The following is a 22695-nucleotide window of genomic DNA, read 5'->3' as shown; positions in this document are numbered from 1 at the left end:
ACCGCTGATTAATCCTAGATTTATCGACGACCTTAATCTGTCGGCGTTAAGCATGCCCGCGGAACGTGTCGGCCTGGTATCCGATGTTTCCTTCGCGATCGGTTCCACTCGTTGCGAGACGATTTTACTTTACGTAACCGTAAGCATGCGACGGCTGGATGCAACTGCGTGCATGCGCGACTCGTAATTCGAGATCGCGAAGCTTATCGCTTTATTAGCCGTTCTTTATTGCGAGGACGACCCCGATGGCCGCCTCCGGAGGCGATGACAGTCCGTGGAGAGTCTGCCCGCGAATTTCTCTCTCGAAACCGATCTCTCGACACTTTCGCGGGTTTTACCGTGTATAATAATATTCTGCTAGATTCTGCGAAAAATTTCGTAATTAAAGGTATTAGTAATCTCGGTTTCGACCAACGCCAAGGAACGTTAGGTTATAAGCTGTTACTCATCCTGGAGTTAGATTAGTTTGGGAGATGATTAAGAGCCCGGAAGAACCGTGAAAGATTGGTTTGTTGGCTACTATTTATTACATCGCGAGCGCGCATAGTAACAGCAGGAAAAGCGATGCCAAATCGCGAATGCCTTCGTAATTGGATATTCATAAGCGCTACAAGTGCGCGAGGCATTTGAATCTTTCAATACGCTCGATGAGAGACCGTGGCGAAGTAGCCGAAGTGGAGTGCGGTCGTGGGGCATTTATAGAATTAAGAAGTGGACTCTCGCCACGTTCGAAATAAACGATACGCAGTCCGTGTAATGGTTGGACGATTTATTTGCGATCGCGAATAGATTTTCAGCGATTGACAAACCGTGTTAACTAAAGGAGCACGGCTCCCCCTTCGGGGTAGACTAGGCTTCGCTCGCACCTATCACGTTCTTCGCGTAGTTTATTGCGTCACCGTGCTCGATTATAGAGGCCAGGCGGGTAGATAGGGCTAAGGATAGCTCAATTGGCCGATGCGATCGTCTAACAAGCGAAAGATCCGGTTCTACTTCCAGTTTAATCCGATCTATCGGTTTTTTTTTATCCCGCCAGCCGATATGTAACGTGCAATTAAGTCCGCGCTGGCTGGAAAAATGTCGAGGATAACCGATGGGAACTCGAGCGAAATTAATTAACATTCCAGTCGTCCGCCTGTAAACGATCGTCGAACGGTTTGAAAAAATCAGTTTGCCGTCGGAGATAAAAGAGCTTGCAAATATAAGAACCGATGAGAAGACTCATCGTGGCAACAGTCAGGGATACCATTTCGGGTTAAACGGGTCGCGCGACTATGCGCGTTCTTTTATTGTCTTTAAGTGGCGAATCCGTCTCTGAAGTGGGTTTCTCCCAGTAGAGAAGCACTATATGCGAGCCGCCGCGTCAATACGAGACGCTTCTGCGAATCTATACGCAAGCCTGAGAGGTAATTCTACTAAGTAGAGCACGCTATGGCTCGTTTCCAAATAAGTATAGCGACTTTCCGCGTCGAAATTATTACGGCACACGCGGTACCAGCGAATCCCCGTTCCCTGCCACGTTGATTCATTACAAGAATAAAGGTGACGGACGAACGACACGTATTCAGCGTTGCGAGACCGCCATTAGTGGAAGAGATGGACGATCCTCGTGCGGCGACGCGACGGTGTTATTCGTGACAGCCTTGGGTGGTAGTTAGTCCGCATAGGGAACGAGAAGGCGATCGAAAAAGCTGCGATTCGTCACGGAAACGGAATCGATAGGCGTCTCGCGAATTCGAGGAACGGTCGCGGGCACGTGTCGGTTTGGGAGCGGAAATTGCCAGCCGCGAGGATTCTTCGACGGAACGGTGAAATCAGCATCGAACGCGGCCAATGTCCGGCGCGACGCGTGATTCCGCGGTGTTTTGACGGATCGTGGGTGACGAGGTGTGTCGTTCCGGTTCCGAAATAGCTTCCTGGTCGAATGGTTACCGCGACGTCGAAAATACATCCGGGGCCACGAGAATAGACACCGTCGAAGATCCCGCGCGATTTATTTATACGATTAGCGGGCGGCACTCGACTTTCGCGCGCGATACGCTCGAGGAAATATACCAGGGGCGTAAACAGCAGCTATAGCGAGCGGCTTCTGACGATAATTGGTCGGACGATCGACGACACCGCTGGCCAGATATCGAAGATTCCTCGCGCGAACACGAACACTCCTCGCGGTCGTGTGGCTACATACGAATCGCTCGAAAATTTGCAACGTCGCGGTCGAATGGTAATCGCGGCTCGACCTGTTTTCCCTGTCGCGAATTTATAATTTTCCGCACGCAACGCCGCGGCGAACAACAACAGGCCGGACGTTTTGCGGCGTAATTGCTCACACGATGAATAACACAGCCGGCGAAACAGATGTATTGCCCCAGCGGAGCGTTAATTGTTAGATAACGGTGGCACGAGCAGACGCCGCGGCACCGAGACGAAAAAAACAAAATTCTTATCGCGGCTGCCTTCTGCTCTGGAACGCGCTTATCGTCCGCGAAAATCTTTCGAACATTTTATCAGCCGAGCTTGGAACGGAATTAATTGTCCAAGTTCGGTGACAACAGCTTCGGATCGAGCTTACTTTTCGAGTCGTGTTCGTTGTGCCGCGTGCCGCATAAATTTCCAAACGCGCTTTAACGTTGATAACGCGGTCCGGTTACCTTGTCGCGGCATTGCTCGTTAACGAGCTCGTTGGCTTATGTAATTCTTCACGTTTCCTCTCTCTTTTTTTTTTTTTCTTTTTTCATTGTTTTCTTTCCTGTCTTCGACGGTTGTTAACGGTCTCCGTGGCGGAAAAGCAAATAAGATTACGCCGCGGGACGAGCGACTATGATCGAGGTAAAGCAGCTCGCGAGCCGAGCACTCGTCGCGTTGATTGCGCGGAAACGAGGAGGACACGCGTCGGTTCGATTAAAATGAAACACCGCACGAGCGCGATGAAAGAAGCCAGGCCACGATTAACTCACGTGAGACAGCTGTGAATCGGCTGATATTACATCAACGGTCAGATACAATGCCGCGCCTCTATACACGCGATCCACGAGTATTGACACATCGACGACGGGTACACGCTTAGACGCGCGTCCATCGAACAGGAAGTCGTCGTTTTTTGTCTGCGAGACGAGACGCGGAGATTAAATACAAATCGATTCGAGGATCGCGGTGAATCGAGGAGGAGCGGCTACGAACGGCCTACATTTTTTCCGAGAATTCCTCGAACAGCAGTTCGAATGCTTTTCTCCTCTTTATCTCGATCCGTGCGAGGTAATACTTCCATCATCGTTGAATCTTTCATTAGGTTCCCGCGTTCTTTCCACTTGGCGCGAACCAACGGTGTGCTTGAGCGAAACCTTTCTACTGTAAGTAGAATAGGAACGCGGAGCGCTGTCCGATCAGCCGCTCGGCTCGCGGCAGTGGTTTCGCCTGGAATATTCAGGGCCTGAATCGTACGGGCGATCGCCGGTGCTCGATGCCTAGGCCTATCCGAGAAAGGAAGACGGCCACGATCAAAGGTCAAAGGTGCACGCAAGCCGTACGTTTGCGGGTTTGACGTAAACAATTAGGAATGTTTTCCAGGGTACGGAGAACGGTTTTCTGACGCGGCCGGCTTGGCGTAACAAATAATCTCGGTTGGACAGTAGTCGAGCTTCCCCATTCACGCGCTTCCGCGAAGAGGAACGGGTCGAAAGTGGAGCAGCGCGCTTCAGGGTACGCGTGTACGCGTCGTCACCGGGAATAACGAATCGATTCGCAACGGCCGCGACCAGTAGACCCATCGCGAGCATCTTCGAAGCCAAACAAAAAGCGTGCCGTTCTATCGGAAAGCTCTGTCGTTGCCAAATATCTTTTTGCGCAAGATCCGGGGTCTTTCGGGATTTGGCGAAGGTCTAAGAAGCCGCGCGTCATCGTGTTTTCGACCGAGAACGGGGCTGCGCTCCGCCCACGCTGTGGAAACCGCGTTATCACGCGTAACCATCAGCTTCCATCGTGCGGAGTAGCACCGCAAAGGGGGATGAGAGTACGGGTCGAGGGTCAGAGCGACGCTGGGAGCCGCGCGGAAACACGTTGCAAACTGTGGCCTTGACATTGCCCTCGGTTACCTCGCGCTTACGTAATCGAATGCAGCCAACGGACCAACCACGTGTTAATGCAGCACACGTCTAATGTGGTTACCTCGCGTGGCCAGTCGCTATCTAAGCGGTTGGTTCGGTGTGCGTGCGTGTCGTCTACGTGCTCGTGCCTTACCGCACGCGTGCACGAGGACGCGTCGCGCTAACCACCCCAACGCATTCGCCCTCTTCGATCGCGTGGAACGCGCGACCAATCGGAGCCGGTGAACCGTCCGCGAGGAGAGGAGTCTCGGAAGACTTATCGAACGAGGCTCGATTGATTGGACGTTGGACTATTCGAACGAAAGGTTTCTGCTTCGCTTCACCCCGAACGGAAACCTTTGATTTGACTCGTCTCGAAATCCTGACGCGAAACTGTTTAAACACCGGGCTCGTTAAGAACGCAGTTAGGCGATGTTCGATGCTCGGTTATCACGGAACGAATATCGCGGCGCATCGCAACGGCACGAGGGAATTATCGGTATGGATGCACGGCCGGAGGCGGAGCGCATCGCTCGATCACTTCCGTTCGCTCGTCGGGATTACAGAGAGGGCCCGGGTGTCTGTGCATAAAATAAACCGCGCCCAGCGTGGCGAGAGCGAGGTTTAATCGAGTTCGCCGCGGTAATTGCGCTTGGCCAGGGAGTGCGCTCTGCCACTCGTGCCTCGATCGGCTGTTTACGCGGATACATTGCCGCGCGATTACCACCGCTATTACCGACGCCATTACTTTCCCTATCGAGGTGCCTTCCATCCCTGATTTCGGATCGTGACACCTCCGCCTCTGTTCCTCTGGTCCGTCGAAATCGGAGCGCGGTAGGCGGTCGCGTGAGGATTTTGGCTAACGCGGAGTTAACCGGTCCGTGCGATAAAATCTGACGCGTTTCGGGAAAGACGTTTACGAGCGAGCGTGTAGGCGGTCGGTGCCAGTTGGAAATGAAATAACAATAACAGAATCGGATCATACATAAAACATGATATACCGACAGCTCTTATGACACTCCACCGCGCTGGATAGAACGTAATCGATGCGCCTGCCCACTATTCCCGCATCTGTTACGATCACGGTTTGTTGAATCAGTGGTTAGTTAATGTTCATTGCATAACCGCCGCGTTAAATGCCACGTATCCGACTATCGGTTCATTCAAATAGATTGCCTTTTCCAGTCTAATTGTGAACCACTCCAAGCTACGCGCGGGGCTATTAGATCATCTCGCAACGATAAGATCCAGCGAGAGATCCAGGAAGGAACGGGGCACGTGTGCCCGTACGTGCTCTCGCGGTATTACGCCTGTTCCCTCTCGAAACTGTTACTCTACCGTAACAAATTAGTAATTAGCGATGAGAACGATGCCAATTAAAATCGTATTCAAATCAACCTCTTTCGCTCGCCCTCGCTTACGTAAACGAACGATAACGCGGTCCGTATCGAAAGGAAATTTATTATCCGTCGACCACGGTCGTCCGCAGTTATCGAAATGGCAACAGCTGACGCATCAGAGTCGTTTCGCTTCGATATTTCTCGTCTCTTTTTCCTTTTTTTCTCTTTTTTCTTTCGCGACGATTCCATCATCGACGAGAGAGGAGCGTAGCTGGCGAAAACAACAAGCCGTGTTACATCGGAACGGAACTGAACGATCCCAGTGTCCAGCGCGTTTAACCGGTTTCGCCGTCCGTCCGTAAATCATAATCCGTGTCCCCAAGTTCAGCATCGGGGACCGGGTCGTCTTCATTCATGCGTCATTGCTCCAGGGTTAAACGGTCCAAGGAAGTGTGGCGCGGTGATTTAATCACTTTCGGTTTTTATAACTCCCCGCCACCTTGCCAGCCGCGCAACGGTAGTTAGATCCAGTTACGATCCACGCGGACTCGTCGCGTTCCACGTGGCCTTGCCTCGAGTCGCCATAGATCGTCGTTCGCCGCCCTAACGGTGATCAATCGCGGCCTCTGTGCAGCGGATCCAGCGATCGCCAGACCACTTATTCAGACCAGATAAAACGGATAAAAGTTAGCCGCCATTATCTCAACGACGGAGGCGCGCAAGGTGACCTACTATTCGCGATAATGGCCCGCTCCGTTTCTCTCTCTCTCTCTCTCTCTCTCTCTCTCTTGGTTCACGCCGCAAAAAATCGATTAACGAGGAACGACTGCGAAGAATTGTTCCATTTCCATTTCCACCCCCGACCGCGGAAAGTGGTTGCCACCACTCTCGAATCGAACGGGAAACAAGGAAGCGTGTCGTTTCCACGGCCAAACTAACCGACTCCTCCTCGCCCTCCATCGCCCACCCTTCCGTTGAATCGATCGCGGGACCACACGCGGGGCGACCTATTCTTCGCGTTCGACGAGCGAGCACCCGAGGAACTCGCGAATCACGTATCTCTCGAGCAGCGACTGTTACAAAGCGAAAGTGACTATTTCGGTCCGTTCCATGGAAGCGACCCCGCCAGGACGGGGGCGAACACGCTCATTCCCTCCGTGGTCCCTTCGTATTTAGGTCGCAAGCACACGACGCTCACGCGGACGCCCTCCGCCGAACCGTGCGACGTTGGATATGAGCCTTGTTCCAAATTTAGTGCCGGGCACCGTCTCGAAAGGCTTCCACCCTCTCTTCGCCGTGTCCCCTCGCGGCCCGGTTCCGCGGCTCTGCCCGCGCGACTGCGAAGGTTTTTGGCGCTCGTAAAAGATTCCAAGAACGTTCGCCGCGCTGTGTGCAGCCGCGAAACGCGTACGTGACACCGGCAGACAGCTCGTCAACCACGCTTCCTCTGACGCATGGTCCACGGAAAGAGTTGCCGTAACACACCTACGACCGAGGGACGCTATTTATAGCGTTAATTGTCACGCGATAGGGATGATCTTGGCCCAAGGTGTTGCTAACCGGACGATCTTTCGTTAACAGGACGCGTTCGCGTCAGTTCCGGGTGCGCAGGCTGGTGGTTAGGTCGGTGTAATTACTCGACGCTCGCTGTTCTTCGCCGCCACCTTGGATGCTGACCTTAATCTTGGCGACCGTAATAAACACTCGAACGTGGAAACGTGGTACCGCCGCTCGCACGGATTAACACCGTTTGAAAAAAAGAGTCGCGGATCACGGATGACGTCACGCGTGATAAAGAAATCGATTCGCCGCAGCTGCGCCGTCTCTTATCAGATACCATTTCTTTCAGCCATTCACAATCCTGCTGAGAGCTACCAAAGTTTATCAGCCGTGCGTCCCACGACACAGTACCTGGCATTGAAGAAGAATCGCTCGCGCGAAAGATTACGCGAATCTGGCGGATACGGTGAACGCCTAGCAGATCGGGCGTCCCGGTTGACTAATCCGAAATTTATTGTTCCCTCGAAGGTCGAGCGTGTGGGAACGAAAGTGGGCAGTACGACTGCGACACCCACGCGACGGCCCACGCTGCTGGTCTCGCTCTGGGGACCGCGCGATTGGAATCGCGGCGAAGGGCATCGATGTATCGAAGCATTCCGCTCCAAATTACTCGCGAGTCTTAGCTAGCTTTAAAGAGAACGAGCGCCCGTTATCTGAGCGTGGATCTGCCTATTGCAACCAGCTCGATCGATTCGCTTATCTTTGCGATTAACCGACAATCTAAATAGCCTATCTGCCGCACGAAAGGCTGATCGATGATGTCCTTTTTCCAATGGCTCGCGTTCGAAAACATCTTTCGATCCGTTTCGAATGGAACGAAGAGGGACGTCGATTACGGAACCTCCGCGAGAGTGGATAAACGACTGGTCGTGGCTGTAAGTTGGTCATACCGATCGGAATAAACGCGAATAACCGTCCGCATGGCGGAGTGGTCACAGAAACTTGTCGCTTAGGTCGATCGTACTCGAGTCAAGGAGTTCGAAGAACACGGATAGGCTATCGTCGCGGGTGCACTGGTGGGGTTAATCGAACTCGAAACTGGGTCGCGTTCGGCTCGATCGGTAGACGGACGAGGCCTTTATCCGTGTCTCGTAGATCGGTGCTTCTTTTTCCTATTTTTCCCCGCGCTTCTTATCCGCCGTCTGGTCAAGGAGCGGCCTGTTTATCCGCAGTTTCCCCGCGATCGTGACGCGCGATTGCCGGATAAAGGGATTATCGTTTGGTGAATAGGATATCGTTTGTTGACTCTCGCTTTAAGTAGTAATTATAACGTTGGAATCGGAGCATTATCGGCGTTGATGGGACGCGAATTGATTCTTGCGTCGTTTCAACCAATCTGATATGAACGGAACGTCAATAAAGTGCGGTAGTGCAGCGATAAGGAAATAAAGTAACGCGAAAGACATATGAATACCGGCACGTGTGTGTAACTTGTAACAATAAGCCACCAGTCGAAGTACAAATGAAATTGATAAGCTCGATATGGTTGATATGAAATTCCTTTCTTATTAGCACTCGTGAAGATGACTACAGGCGTGCGTTAAAAAGTTCTTGGAAACTTCTTGTCATGTTCGAAAATGTGCTGTATTTCCTCGCAGCGTGCCATGCATATTCCACGAATCTTTGACTACATTCGGAGAGAATTTTGAAAACAAACGAGTGGAATTGAAGACTACGGAAACGCAACAGGCGTGCCAACAGGATTCGTTTCGAAGAATCGACTTCGCGAGCTTTCGCGATGGACGCGCATGCACGATTCGAGGGAGCGACGCGTTCAATTACGGGGCGGAATGGCCTGGCCGACCTCGGGCACAATTTCCCGGATTGCCGTGTAACTGGGAACAAAGTGAATGGCGGCCGGAACGATCCGCGACGGAACACGAGCGGCGCGTAATCCAGTTAGCGAAGTCGGCCGACACGCAGAAACGCTCGTTCTCGAGCCAGCTGCCGGCGATAATTGTAAGCGTTAATTTCGTTCCATTCCCCGGCATCGAAGGAGCGTCAAAGGCCGTCGCGCAAGAGTCGACCGTCGAGGTACGATCGATCGCCGGTACACTCGAGCCGCGGACCTTTTCCCTTAGCAACGGGGGTGTTCCAGCCTCGAAAACGGATCCTCTCGCTCTGAGGACCGTTCCACGGGGGTTGGTGAGACGTTTCGCTGGTTGGCGTTCAATGTATTCAGGTTAGGGAGGATTTCCAAGAACTGCACGCGACGAGACGAAATCGGAGGATACGCGGCATATCCTGTCGCGTTATTTTGAATAATGGCGTGGAGATACGTCGAGTTAACCAGCGTTTCGAATAACAAAGCGCAGCGCATACTTATTTACTGGGTCTGCCTGCGAATCATCATCTGCTCGTGCATTTTGATTGCTGCGATTTAAATATATTACGTTGGTTGTGCAACATTTATTTTCAGCCGAGAGAGACACGCGGAGTTAACTATTATATTATTCTTAACTCGAGGGAATTTTATTTCCTTTTTATTTCATATTGAAGATGATGGATGGTATCTAATGTTTCTTGAGCAACGCAGCCATGTTTGCCAGAGGCCAAATGAAACACACATCATTCAAACAAATCACCGCCATCTTGGGCGGACGTTACGTAAATATTTAATTGTGCAAAGATAGAATAGCTTGCGAAGTAAACGGCTGCATATCTCTCGAACGGTTATTTGCCAGATCTCGCTGAAAGCGAGTCCCATGTATCCGGTAAATCTGATAAAACCAACAGTTTATTAACATTCCGCGCACCCACGACTATCCTCGAGTACCTCGAGTACTCTTAAGTGACTCGATTTCCCTTTAATCCGCTATCGATTCGTCCAGCGCCGTTCCTCTTAACCCTACGTACACGATCCACGAATTTCTGGTAAATCCAACCCCCTAATAACAAATATCATTCCATGAATCACATTTCCAAGCGACTCAATTTGTCTTCGGTCTTCCACCGCGATTCAGCCAACATCTCTTGTATCACCTTTACCTACACGATCCACGCTTTTTCATTCTGCCAGCCAAATTAATCAATTCACGCGGCGAACTTTTAGATAAACTCAACGGTTGATCAACATTCCAACGGACTATTTTCGATCCCGCGTACTCGCGCTCAACGAGTTCAATTTGTCTTCAGTCTTTCATCAGCTCAGCCAAGGTCTTTCCTATTAAACTTACACGCGTTATCCGCGCTTTTTCTTCCTGCCAATCGAATTAATCAATTCGCCGGACAAACTTTTCCCGGAATTAATTGCGACGCTCGAGGAGGAGCCTAACCTGTCGTTTAGCAGTTAGCTTGTCGGTGGACGCGTGCCGCCGTCGACCGGCCGGTCCGGCTGTAATTGAAGGCTAATTGGAAAGCGGAGTACTGGTAATTTACCGTTCATCCGAGACGGCTATCCGGAGTTGGAGCACGCGAACGTCCTCTCCATCCGTCTATTTTCTCGCCGCGCGCGTTTCGTTCGCCGCGACACTCGCGTGTTCTAGTTCGGAGCCGGCTGAAGAGGGCTAAGGTGCGCTAGCAGTCGCGAATAGTTCCCGTGTCGGGGTCGAACGGTCGTTCGGGCAATCGTATCGCAGTTGCCTTCGAGGATTCAGGTCAAACTACGCCCAGAAGCGAATCCACTGCGGTTCGTTACAGTTCCTGCGGTGCCTTGAACCCGTCGTGCCGCGGAACGATTCGCTCCTACGTGGAGTCGTCCGCTCGCTGGTCGCTTCGTCGTTCACCTTTCGTGACGCGATTAACCAACGGTCCTCCGTCTCCTCCTCCTCTTCTTCTTCTTCTTCTTTTTCTCTTTTTTTTTCAAACGAACGAGAGCTGGCTTCGTGCCTGCGAGCTAGAGAAAGCGACCAGTATGCAAAGACTCCAACGTGGTCTGCAACGAGGTTACGGGTCTGCGTTTCGATTGCGCCGCTGGCCAGTCGGCGCAGAAAACCCAGCTAGCGACCACGATCGAAATCAATTACGAGAAGTTCGTTCTGACGGGCGTCCAGTTGTCGGGTCTCGGCTCGAGGTAGACTCGCCGGTAATCTCGCGATCCTGTTCGTAATTTTGCCGATCGACGACGAGATTTGCTATCGGCTCGACGAGTATGGGCGACGAGGCTCGCCCGCGGAGGCGTATACTTGACATTAAAGGCTGACTGCCCCATCGAGGCGCATTCGAATTATTCCCAACGGAGTCGTCGAAACGGTTTCGAATCCGCAATCGTCGATGGAGGCGAACTGTTACTCGACTCGCGCGGTATCTACCGCGTTGATTAAGCAAACACTCAATTAAGGTCTCCAGACAGGAGGGGGAGGTTAGAATTCCCTTTTCGCCGTCTGCCACGCGCTGTTTTGGAGCGCGTTAATTCCTGGCATGCTTGTTGAAAAAATTCAAATTGCCAACGAGCAAATAACGAGGCCTGATAATGGTACGAAAATAAGGCATTGTAATCAGAGCGGGGGGGAGTAGATAAGATACACTGAAAATGAATTAGATGTCAAGCGGGGCTTTGTTCGAGCACCCGTGTTTCTTGGCTCCTGTACAATTTCAAGATCCATCGACATCGGCGCTTTCCTCCGGTTCATTACACTTCCACGTTGCATCGGTCCCCACCCGGCAAATCACAGTTATTAACCAACGCTGAAGTTCAGCAGGGGAAAAGTTAGAGACGGCCGTAAGAAAGCGGCCGCGACTTCCACGCACAATGCCGCGGAGGAAAAGTAAAAGCGGAAGACCGTTTCCCTATCTGATAATCGTTTCTGCACACCGCGAAATAATGCCTCTGTTTGAGTACACTCGAAACGCTTTACGTAACCGGCGTTGGACAGTTACGAAACGTCCATTAAGTTTCACTTATCGTTAACTCGTCGACGCGTTCCTGCCCGACGGAACCAACAACGCGATTTGTCCGTCGCGCGTCGAATAGTTCGGGAGCCGCCTAAACCGGGCCGTGATTCCGGCTAAGGGTGCCGCGCGGGACCGGTTGGGCGCTTTGGCTCTTGGCTACGTTTCGTAAGGCACACCTGCGAGTCATTATATCCATCGCCTACCTTGGCTTTCCCTGCCAATAAACCGATTCGATTTGCCCCCGCTGAACAGCCCGGGCACAACCGCCATCGCTCCTCGTCGAGCGTTCCACGGTAGAACGGTAGATCGTTTCTAGACGCCGCGCCTGATCCAAATATTTCGCAACCGCCGATCGAAGCCTGTTCGCGAACTAGTTGCTCGTTGGAACAGGTGGAATTCGTTGGGAACCTTGTTCCAAGTTTCTCTCCCTCTGATCCTCTCGAGTCGAGGGGATTTTTTCCCTCTCGAGGCACTTCTACGCGGAGTAAACCTGTCTGAGTGCTGCGCGAACGTACAGTACGTAGCAAAAGTGTCCGCAGCCGGATTACCAAAGTGTTCCGTCTTCACGACGATACGCGTTTTCGAGCAATTAGTAGCGTTCCGTTTTGTTCGGAGGAAACGCAGCATTTAATTCCAGTTAGGAGAGAAATAATCAACTCCATTAACTGTTCGCTTGTTACTCGTTCATGAGCGCGAACGTTCATTTGCACGTATCTGCCGTAACGGTACATAAAGTAATGCAATGTATCTGGCAAAAAAAATAAAACAAAAAAGTGGCGTGCGAACTGATGACGGAACAAGTTAATTATTTAGTTCCTGTTAAAGTTAAGCGCTAATTACACGCTCGAGCGCAAACATCGAGAAGTTGAAAAAGAAAACAGAGTTATTCAGCGTGGCTTTTTTTTTTCACCGTGTTCGTTATTAATTATCCTTTCCTTTTTACGATTTCGTCGCAACGACTGATTAAGCGCAAGTTAAAGATAATCCGGGAACTTTTGTTGCACACTGTATAGACCGTATGTAAACCTTTGTTGGCAAGCGATCTAGAGAAGGATCCAGAGAAACCGGGCGCACCCGTTCGCTTCTGAATAAACATTTTCCATTTTCTGGTAAACTCGGTCTGGCTGGCTGCGCTGGAAATAGCAGCGGAAGCAACGGCCGCAACACAGCCGACAACGGTCCGACGCGCGTGTACAGGGTGGTACCCGCGAAAAAGGGCGGCGGCGGCGGCGAATTCGGGACGCGGCGGACCGTTCGATAAAAAAAGCTCGAGAGCGCGCGCGACCTTGCTCCACCGAGTCGTTTTCCATAATTCATCGGATAAATCTAGCGTGGCGCCGTTCGAGAGGATGCTCGGGATTTTTCGCGCCACGACCTTCGCAATCGTGCCGTTTCTTCCGAGTCGTTTAGATCTCGTGTATCGCGGTCTTTTTTCGCGCGAGAGCGCCGAAACGAGCACCACGACGCGGATCTAACGGGGACGCTCGTTTGCATGCAACGAGCTCTGCACCGTTCCCCTTATAAATAGATGCATCATCGGGAAACCGAGCATATAGGTCGAACGCGAGCTTGGAATGTAGACGAAATCGTGTCGTAGCCGAGGTCGCGTTAAAGGTCGCTCGACGCATCGTGACCTCCGACTTTTTTTCCCGCTCTTGACCTTGGATTCGATACGTGTCTATCATTGGATCGGTCCTGTTTCGACGGTACGACGATCTCGGAATGGCCTCGAGGCCCCATCCTCGACCCACCTAATTTTTTTCTACCAGCTATAATTTCACGCCGAATTCGCGTTCTTTGACAGCAATCGCCGCGTTCGAACGACTTCTGCGATCGTTTCGTTTGTTGGTCTTCCATCGCGAACGGGGCTTCGCGTTCTCGTTCGGCCGTTAAGCGCCACACCCTACATAACGCACCCGAATAAACGTTCGACTGTCGCTGGCGCCGGAGCTTTCGCGAAGCCCGAATAATAGCTGGCAGTTTCACCGTTCGTTTAAATCGCCTATCGCGAGCTTGCGTAAAACATCACGTTCGAGGCCCGTCAAACGGAACGAACGGACGAGACGGATAACAAAACGAGAATGCAAAATGGGGGCGAGGGAAAAGCGTGGAAAGGTTGGATTCGTCGAGCTGGCCACGTGTGGATGCGCGCGATGCGGACGCCTTTGAATTTTCGAAAACGCTTGGCAACGCGCGCATGAATAAAACACGCGGGCGCGTTATCGCCATCGGACGATCGATTTCCCGTACGCGAGCCTCGGCAAAGTCGACCATCAGTGCCACGCATCCTCCACCTCTGCCTCGTTCTCTTCCGTCTTCCCTTTTGCGTTAAATTGAAAGTCGTACGGTGTGCCTATCTCACAATGCCCGATGCTTTATTGTTACAGTGGTCTACTGCGACTACACCGCGTCCGGGAGGTCGTTGCAATTTCTCGAGGAGTACGTCGGCAAGGAGGTGCTGCCATATTTGGGCGACACCCGAGCGTCCACGTCCATCTGTAGCCTCCAATCCTCTCTGTTCAGGTGAGTCCATTCGAGAGACGCCCTCTCTCCGCTGCTCGTTTTCTTTTTTTTTTTTTGCCAGTCTCCCCACCAAAAAATGTTTCCCTCTGTTCTTTTTTCTCGCGGCCGGCGAGGGGGAGCTACCGAAAAAGCTGTACCATCGCGATAACGATCGAGGCCGCGACGAGGAACACGTTGAAGCGCGTGCATTCGTACACGGTCGTCGAGCCCGCGACACATCCGCGTCCACCAGCTGCCGCTTCCCAGAACCGACTCCACTTAACGCCCGGCCGGCCTATTAATCGCGGAATTGAAGCTATTCGCGGTGTACTCGCGACGCGGGTCCTCCTCCCTTCACGGCTCGACGGTCGTCGTCCTTTTTACGATCGGTGCGTGAGCACGCCTGTTGCGAGTCGTTAGAAAGTACGCGAACGTGCGCTATGAATTCCTAATCGCCGATTTCCTACGCCGATATTAGAATACCGCGCGGCGCGCGCAATCTACGATTCCGGTCGACGTGCCGTTTCCGCGGTAAACGAGACTCGTTTTCTGCGCCGCTCGACCGTTCACGCCGCCTTTCTATTTCGCCGCGAGATTTTCCGCCGATTCCGCCGCGGCGTTCCCTCGTTCCGCCCCGATCGAACGCCCAGGGGTTGCCTCGCGCGCCTGGCGACCCCGTTATCCCGAAATCTTACGCGGTTACACGTACCGCGAGGGGGTGGTTCCGCTGGGCGTCCCGTTCCCTGGCGCTGATGTCCCAGATCAATATCCACCGAGTCGAGCCCCGACCATTTACCGGCTGGTCGACCGCACACCATCGGCACAACAACCCCACGCCCCGTTTAGGATACGAAGCTGGGTTCCTCGCGTGATTCCCGCATTTATTTCGCACGCCAGCCACGCACAGAATTCAAAATAATCCTTCGAAGAACGCAGAGTTATTTCGTTTAGCTATTTCAAATGCTAGTCGTTCGTATATCAACAGTTTCGCGAAGAGAGAAACGCGAAGGATTCGATCGAACGCCTTACCATTGACATACGATGCGTACGGCGGTCATAAATTTATGGTAACGTCGATAGGAAACATCGTAAGGACAGATCGATGCGTTCTAATGGCCATAGACTTCCGCCTGTTCGCGTTTCTCGACTCGGCCGACAAAGAAACAAAGCGATCGGGGGAAGCGTTTTCGAGGGACGCGTTTGGAAGTTGTCCAGATCGAGTTTACGATCGTTAATGATCGCGGAAGGACGAATCGATATATCCTGACGGTGAGGTACCTTGCAGACACGAAGCCAGAGACATTGTTCGGCATGCAGTGGGGGCTGGCGAGCAGGATGCGGTGCTGTTCACGGGTCAAGGCACCGCAGCTGCCCTTCGCACGCTTCTACGACACCTCGATCTCTCCAAGTCCACGGTGATCTTCGTGGGACCGTTCGAGCACCATGCGAATCTGCGCCCTTGGCGGGAGCACGGTGTCAGGGTAAGAAAATCAATTATCTCTTTTTTCCTCTCTTTTTTTTTCATCGCCGTAGGATAAACCAAAGATAATCTCGCATTGGTAGAAACGTAGGATGCGTTCAATGACGCTGCTCCCGATGACGTTCGAATGTCGTGGAAGACATTGAACGTTCCATGGAGAATAATTTTACGTCACCGTCGTGGAATCCTTCCTGTTCTCCGAAAGATCCTTCGATCGGATGTTATTGAGTCGTTCGGAATGAATTACGGTTAACCTTTTAACGACGTGATTCGGAATAATTTATTTATCCGCTTCGACATGTAAATAAATACACGTATCCGGGTCGTGATGGATATTAAACGGTTGCTACACAATGGACGTTTCTGAAATGGGGGCTCGTAGGCTGTTCTTTGATGAAAAATTCTGGAACACGTTTAACGCGATGCTGGAGAAATTGTTTGAAACATTCCTGCGCGTGGAAATTTCTGAGAAACTCCTCAGCGCCTTCGACACTTCGCAGAATGTGGCTGCGTGGCACACTTTGCCCCGGAAGGAAGCCATTTTCAACTCTTTCCTTTGAAACGGCCCCGACTCGCCAGGGGTTCGTACGAAACTCCTCCGCTTCAAAACAAAGCGAGACTTCTGGCTCTCGTTGACGAGAGAAATTTTGCTTCGAGTGAAAGTAGCAATTGGCAAACGTTTATTGCTCCGACGACCTTTACGTCACCGTTTCGAAAAGTTTCGGATGAAAACCAGAAGCACCGATATCCGAGAAATATGGTTGATGACTAAGAAACCTCCCAGCTGAGCTGCTTTATTTTTCTTTTGTCATTGAAGACACGTGTGCCCAGCCATTGTCGTACCGTAAGATGACTCCGTTCCTACTGGCCTTCATTTTATGTAGCACATTTTATATAGCATACGCCAGCCAGAATAAAGTGAAATAGTTTTGTCAGTCGCCCGGTAGCCGCCTTTAGTAGCTTTATATCTGGCGATCTTATGCATCAGGAAGCGGGCAGAACTTTCTCCAGTAGTCCTAATAGATTCCAGATAATCCAGGAAGAACATTTACGATAGTATCAAATTGTTAACTATTTCAGAAACGTTCTATGTAACGACCGCCAAGGAAAAGATATGCGAAACGTGAAAAGCAAGAAAAAAGAAAAGAAAAAAAGATACGATTAGGAACAAGATAATCGCCGCGCAGTTATTTAACGTTGTAACGACTAACGCAGATAGTACGAGTGGCCGAGACCCGGGAAGGTTTCTTGGACCTGAACGATCTCGAGCGGAGCCTGATCAAAATGCGGAGCGAGGGTGTTACGCAAATGATCGGATGCTTCAGCGCTGCCAGTTGCATAACCGGAGTTTTGGCAGATGACGTCGCCACGACCCTCTTACTGCACCAGTATGGGGCACTTAGCGTCTGGGATTACACCACAGCAGGTAACGATCAGCCCGTGGGAGCCGATATACGGGTCGAAACAGAGGCGAGACATCGTCCTGACGCAATGTCTCCCTCTCTCTTTCTCTCTCTGTCTGTCCCCTTTTGCGACAAAAATACATTATCGTGTCCGGTAATTCAGTCACGATCGATCAATTATAGACGGGTCTTATCGCTCGCGTGGTACGTTACGTACGATACGACACGCGTGCGACCCACGTATCGGGTAGTTTCTTTTACCCTCTCCGCCTGTTATCAAAAATAAAACCTCGCCTCTCCTTTTTCAGCCCCGTACGTGCAGATCGACATGAACCCGCATCTGCCCAGCGTTAGCGAGACAACCGTGCACAAAGACGCGATTATTTTCGCTGGGCACAAGTTTATCGGCGGTGTGCAGTCCCCCGGCGTGCTCGTGACCAAACGGTCCCTGTTGAAAGATAAAATAGCCGCGGAGGACATGAGGGACTCCCATCACTATCACAGGGACCCGGAGCTGCGCGAGGAGAGCGGCACCGCCGGTGTCGTCGAGACCATCAGATGCGGACTCGCGGTCCAATTGAAGGAGAACGTGACGCCACGAGCGATCGTCGCTCGGCAAGATAAGATTGCCAGGTATACACGGGTTTCTTCTCTCCGGACACCGGTTCGAAAAATATCGCTATCGACCGGAGCGAATCGTTGTTGTTTGTCCAAAATCGATCGGCCGATTCGCTCGCCAATAAATCGTTATCGCGTCGTAAACGATGATGTCATCCCTTTCGATCGACGCGCGCCACGGTTGTTTGTTTCGAGAGTGAAACCGCGACACGTGTTATCCTCGTGACGGAGAGACACCGACGCGATACCCTAGGAATATTCACGGCGAGCAATGGTGGACGTCCCGAATACCAGACCTCCCGTAGTCGCGGTTCGATCGCGATCGATTGACAGCTTGAGGCTACGTCCACGGTTACGTATCGTGGCAAACGCGTGTAGCTATTGTATTCGACTTGTCCTCTTTTGAGAATTCTCAGCTGTGCAGCGAGATTAGCAACGGCCTTGATTGATTTCGGACAAAGGACGACGATCGCGCATAAAATTACGACGGATCCGCTGGATCGATCGATGTACAGTCGTTAGTGTTCGAGACGTGACCGATGCTTCCTGTCTCACTAGGCAAGTGCTGGCACACGTACGCACGATTCCGGAACTGATTCTGCTCGGCAGCGGCTCGCAGAATGTTAAGAGGCTGCCGATCTTCTCGTTCATGGTTCGCCATCCGCGAGGCACGTTCCTTCACCACAACTTCGTTTGCGCCGTGCTGAACGACGTGTTCGGTATACAGGCGCGCGGCGGTTGCGCTTGCGCCGGCCGCTACGCTCACGACCTGATGGGAATCGACCAGGAACTCGCCAAGGAATACCAGAAGGCGCTCGTAGAGGGGTAAGAAATTCGAAATTCCCGGCATCGACAGCGCGTACAGCCGCGGAATCGTAAACCGTTAACGGCCGTTTAACCGTGTCACCTGATCCTTTTTCCAGGGAACGCGGCGTCGTCAGCGACGAGACGAACGCGGAGGGTTTGAGGCCAGGCTTCGCGAAACTCTCCTTCCCTTACTTCATGTCCGAGGCTGAAGTCGCGTTCGTGCTCGAGGCGTTGAAAATGGTCGCGACCGAGGGCTGGAAGCTGCTACCGCAATACGTGCTGAATCCGGATACGGGCGAATGGCGTCACCACACGAACAGCGTGTTCAAAGAGCGAAAGTGGCTCAGCTCGATCAGATACACGGACGGGAAGATGAACGCTTCCGAGAGACGCGTGTCCGGTTCCGGCGTGCTACCGCAGAACTACGGCGATTGCTTGCAAATGGCGCGGAACATCTTCAACCGCGCCCGGAAAATGGCGCAGAGGTACCCGCTGCAGATCGATCGCAGCTACAATTTCGTGTCGAAACGTTTGGAGTCCCTGCGATGGTTCATGCTGCCCAGCGAGGCGCAGGACCTCCTGCTGGGCAACTCGCAGAACGTGAAGCAAGACGTGCCTTTCAACCCGATGCTAGCGTGGAACAAGCACGGCCATCACACGCCGACCACCACGCACGACAGCCTGGTGAACTGTCTGGCCCTTGCTAACAGCATCCGTCGACTGAACAGCGACATTCCGCGGACTGGTAACGTCCCGATCTCATCGACCTCGCCCAGACACCGAAGCCTACCTGTCCTGAGCACCGTCAGAAAGACCCTGTTGAACGCGGCCGAGTTTCAAGTCTCGTCTAGTCCGGGCAGCGGGAACGAGGAGGAACAACCACCGGTTTCTATTGGTACGGATCGAAGCAACGACGCGAGCACGACCGGCCAAAGGTCGCCAGCTACTTGCCCAAGTTCGCCAATGCCCGTCAGATTCGCGGTTGGCGAGGCGGTCACGCCGTCGGCCATCGGCACGATGTCACACGCGGGCAACAGGCCAATTAAAGAGCAGAGGGATCTGATAGACGCTGCTAACGCGGGTCGTGCCAGGTGCAACTCTCTAGGCAGCACCACTGGCGGTGGTAACGATTCAGGGAACCGGAACGTCGCGTCCTCTTCGTCGTCGCCGATACCGCTCAGCCCGCAAACCTTGACCAGCCTCGGTTTAAGCGGAAACAACGTCGGTTCCTCGAAGCACAGACGATTCCATTGCAGCTGCAGCAGCCAGACGGAATTGAACTCTCTCGATCTCGACAACGGCAGTCCGAGTCACTCGATTCTGTCCCTCAACTGTCACACCGCGACCTCGCCGCCGTCCTCTTACTCGTCTGTCAGCGATTACACGGAAAAGTTCGTGGGCGGAGGTAGATCGTCGCCAATATCTACGAACGGTGGACAAAGATCCGAAGACGATCTGAGAGCGTACGTGAAGGAGGTGACCAAGGAGCTGGCGACTGAGATCAAGTCGGAGATCCGCGAGGTGATCTCCAAAGTAGACGACGCGTTGTCCGAGTCGAACACCTCCGAGAACACACCCCAGCATCACTCGCGCAACCTGAGCGCGATTAGCCAGCTCTCCGTGGAGGATAAACAGACGAGACACGACTCGTTCACTGCTAGCGACATCGCGGAGTACTTGATGGAATTCTCGAAGGAAATGGCAAGCGAGGTGAAGTCTGAGATCAGATGCATGGTGAACGCGGTGGACGGACTGCACAGACACTCCCCGGACGCTTCAGCTTCCGACGTGTCATCTAATGGATGCGGTTCTCCGGACAGAGGGAGAATTCTCCCGTCGACGTCGCCCAGAACGTCGAGCACAAGACGAAGCGGACCAATAGAGATCTCTGGAAAGGTTGGTGAACTGACGCAACAGGAGAGCAAGATGTCCAGCGAGTGCTCCTCCGATGAAACGGTGATATACGTGATGAAGCCGTCGGAGAGCGAACAGATGGTTCGCAATCAATCGAAAACCGACGACGAAGAGGTGGTGCACGACCTGGACGATGATTTGAACGACGACGATACCCAGGAACGCGGAGGTTTGGAGATCGGAGACGCACGGAAGATCCTTCCGAAGATCTACTCGGCGGTGAACTCGGTTAGTTCGCAGGACAGCGGTATCAATCTGTCCTTCCACGAGAGCGACAAGTCGCTGGACTCGGTAGACTTGAAGCGCAGCAGCAGCGCGGAATCCAACTCCACGAATAGCTACGGTCGCAAACCGAGGGCAACCTCGATGACCGCTCTATCGAATAAATCCAGTTGCAAGCAACAAGTCCGGCAGAACGATGACTTCTCGGAAGACGAGGAGTGCTCGAGCGACCTCAAAGAAGAAGAGGACGGAGACCAAGGAGCGAACTTCGAATCGAAAGACGGAAACAGCGAAGCGTCGCGAACCCAATGGCATTGCCCGCCGAAGAACATCTGGAAACCAGCATTGGAAGCCATGCAGGAGTTCGACATGATCCGAGACAACGACAGAGTACTCGTCTGCCTCTCGACCACTGGCAAGGACTCTCTGTCTCTGTTGCACACGTTGCATCAGTATCGATTCTACGTCAGATCGAAAGGCATAGACTTCGAGATCGGCGCTGCGACGGTGGACGTGAACAGGTTCGACCCTCTGGAGCTGATGAGCTATCTGAAGGCCCTGGACATCCCCTATTTCTACGAGGAACAAAACAACGAGACCAAATGCAACCCAGGCGAGAACCAGCCCGAGGACACCACGGACGCGAACGGAGCGTGCAGCTTCTGCGATCGAACGACCAGGGCGCAGCTATACGCGATCGCCAAACGACACAATTACAACGTGCTGGCGTTGGGCCAGCATCTCGACGACCTGACCGAGGGCTTCCTCGTCTCCGTGTTCCACGGTGGTAAATTGAAAACCATGAAGGCCCACTATTACATACGCCGCCAAGATCTCAGGGTCATCCGGCCGTACGTCTACGTACGAGAGAAGGCGTTGAGGCAGTTCGCCGAGAGCAAGAAGCTGTTAGCGTCGCGGGAAACCAGGTCAAGTGATCTTCCGGAGGTGAGCCCCTCGCCCGTTTATTTATACCTCTAATTGCCGTACCTCCTGCCTACCCTCCTCACCCTCTACGCCCCGCTTTAATTAAACGCAATCGATAATTCTCACGCATTTCCCTCGATGGCATCGCACTTGACCCGCTTACCAACTACTCGAATACCTACTCGAGCCGTCCGTACATCGTTCCGATTCCGTTTCAGAAGCTGAAGCAAAGCAAAGAGCTGATACTACACCAGGAACGCGCTTATCCGCGATTCTACTGGTCCCTCAGGACCGCGTTGAGACCCTTGATCGACGCCAACGGACAACGAGAGGACCCGGACCTGGTACCCGGTACCGTGAACAACGCGGGCAATAGTCCTGCTAGCTCCAGCTGCAGTTTGACCAGCACCAGCACCAGCAGCGGTAACACCGGCTCCAACAATCATCAGAAGAGACAACGACGAGTGAAAGCGAGCGCTGCGTCGTCCGCGGTGGTTCAGTGCCAGTCGCAGGGGCACGATGACAACGACGAAACCGACGAGGAGCCAGTCCTTTGAGGGAGACCCGTCGCGAGATGGGATTACAATCGTGCTTCAGTCTCATCCTCGCATCACCGTCGAAAGTTACCGTTATCGGCGTTCTCCGTGGTCAGAAGGCGGCGGTTGCGATTCGCCGCCACGAAGGCCCCGAATCCTGACGGAGAAGGCTAGAAGATGAGATCGACGCTCTATGCACCGTTGGCCCGATCGATCGTGCGGAACGAGAGATCGCGGCGGACGACGACGACGAGTTACGCGCGCGACAGTTCGCCGAAGGCTATTATTAGTCTTCCGGACTAATTTTGCCATGCTACTCTCCTGCCAGTAGCGATTGTTCGATCGGTTTTTCTCTCTTTAGACGGTCGATGCTTAGCGGAGGATTTCACGAGGTTTGTTCGATCACCCTCCGTTTCCGCGGGATCTCGCGTTCACGGTCCTCCTGTTCGGTACGAAGATGTCGCTAGAACGGAC

At 52.7% G+C, this 22695-nt stretch overlaps 1 protein-coding gene across 1 annotated transcript in view; it reads left to right on the top strand.

The window, feature by feature from the left end:
- The window catches only part of LOC143429100 (uncharacterized), a 48124-nt gene extending 25429 nt beyond the window's left edge, over window positions 1-22695 (top strand). Inside the window, exons 2-8 of the mRNA XM_076904521.1 lie at window positions 14203-14338; window positions 15603-15798; window positions 17013-17223; window positions 17509-17833; window positions 18377-18643; window positions 18742-21706; window positions 21904-22695. Coding sequence (XP_076760636.1) covers window positions 14203-14338; window positions 15603-15798; window positions 17013-17223; window positions 17509-17833; window positions 18377-18643; window positions 18742-21706; window positions 21904-22242 — 4439 coding nt within the window. The 3' untranslated portion in view covers window positions 22243-22695. The remainder of the gene's footprint in view (window positions 1-14202; window positions 14339-15602; window positions 15799-17012; window positions 17224-17508; window positions 17834-18376; window positions 18644-18741; window positions 21707-21903) is intronic.

This window comes from Xylocopa sonorina, chromosome 11 (genome assembly GCF_050948175.1).
Source record: "Xylocopa sonorina isolate GNS202 chromosome 11, iyXylSono1_principal, whole genome shotgun sequence".
Taxonomy (NCBI): Eukaryota; Metazoa; Arthropoda; class Insecta; order Hymenoptera; family Apidae; genus Xylocopa; species Xylocopa sonorina.
Note: the sequence above shows the minus strand (reverse complement) of the source record. Positions and strands in the feature narration are given on the sequence as shown.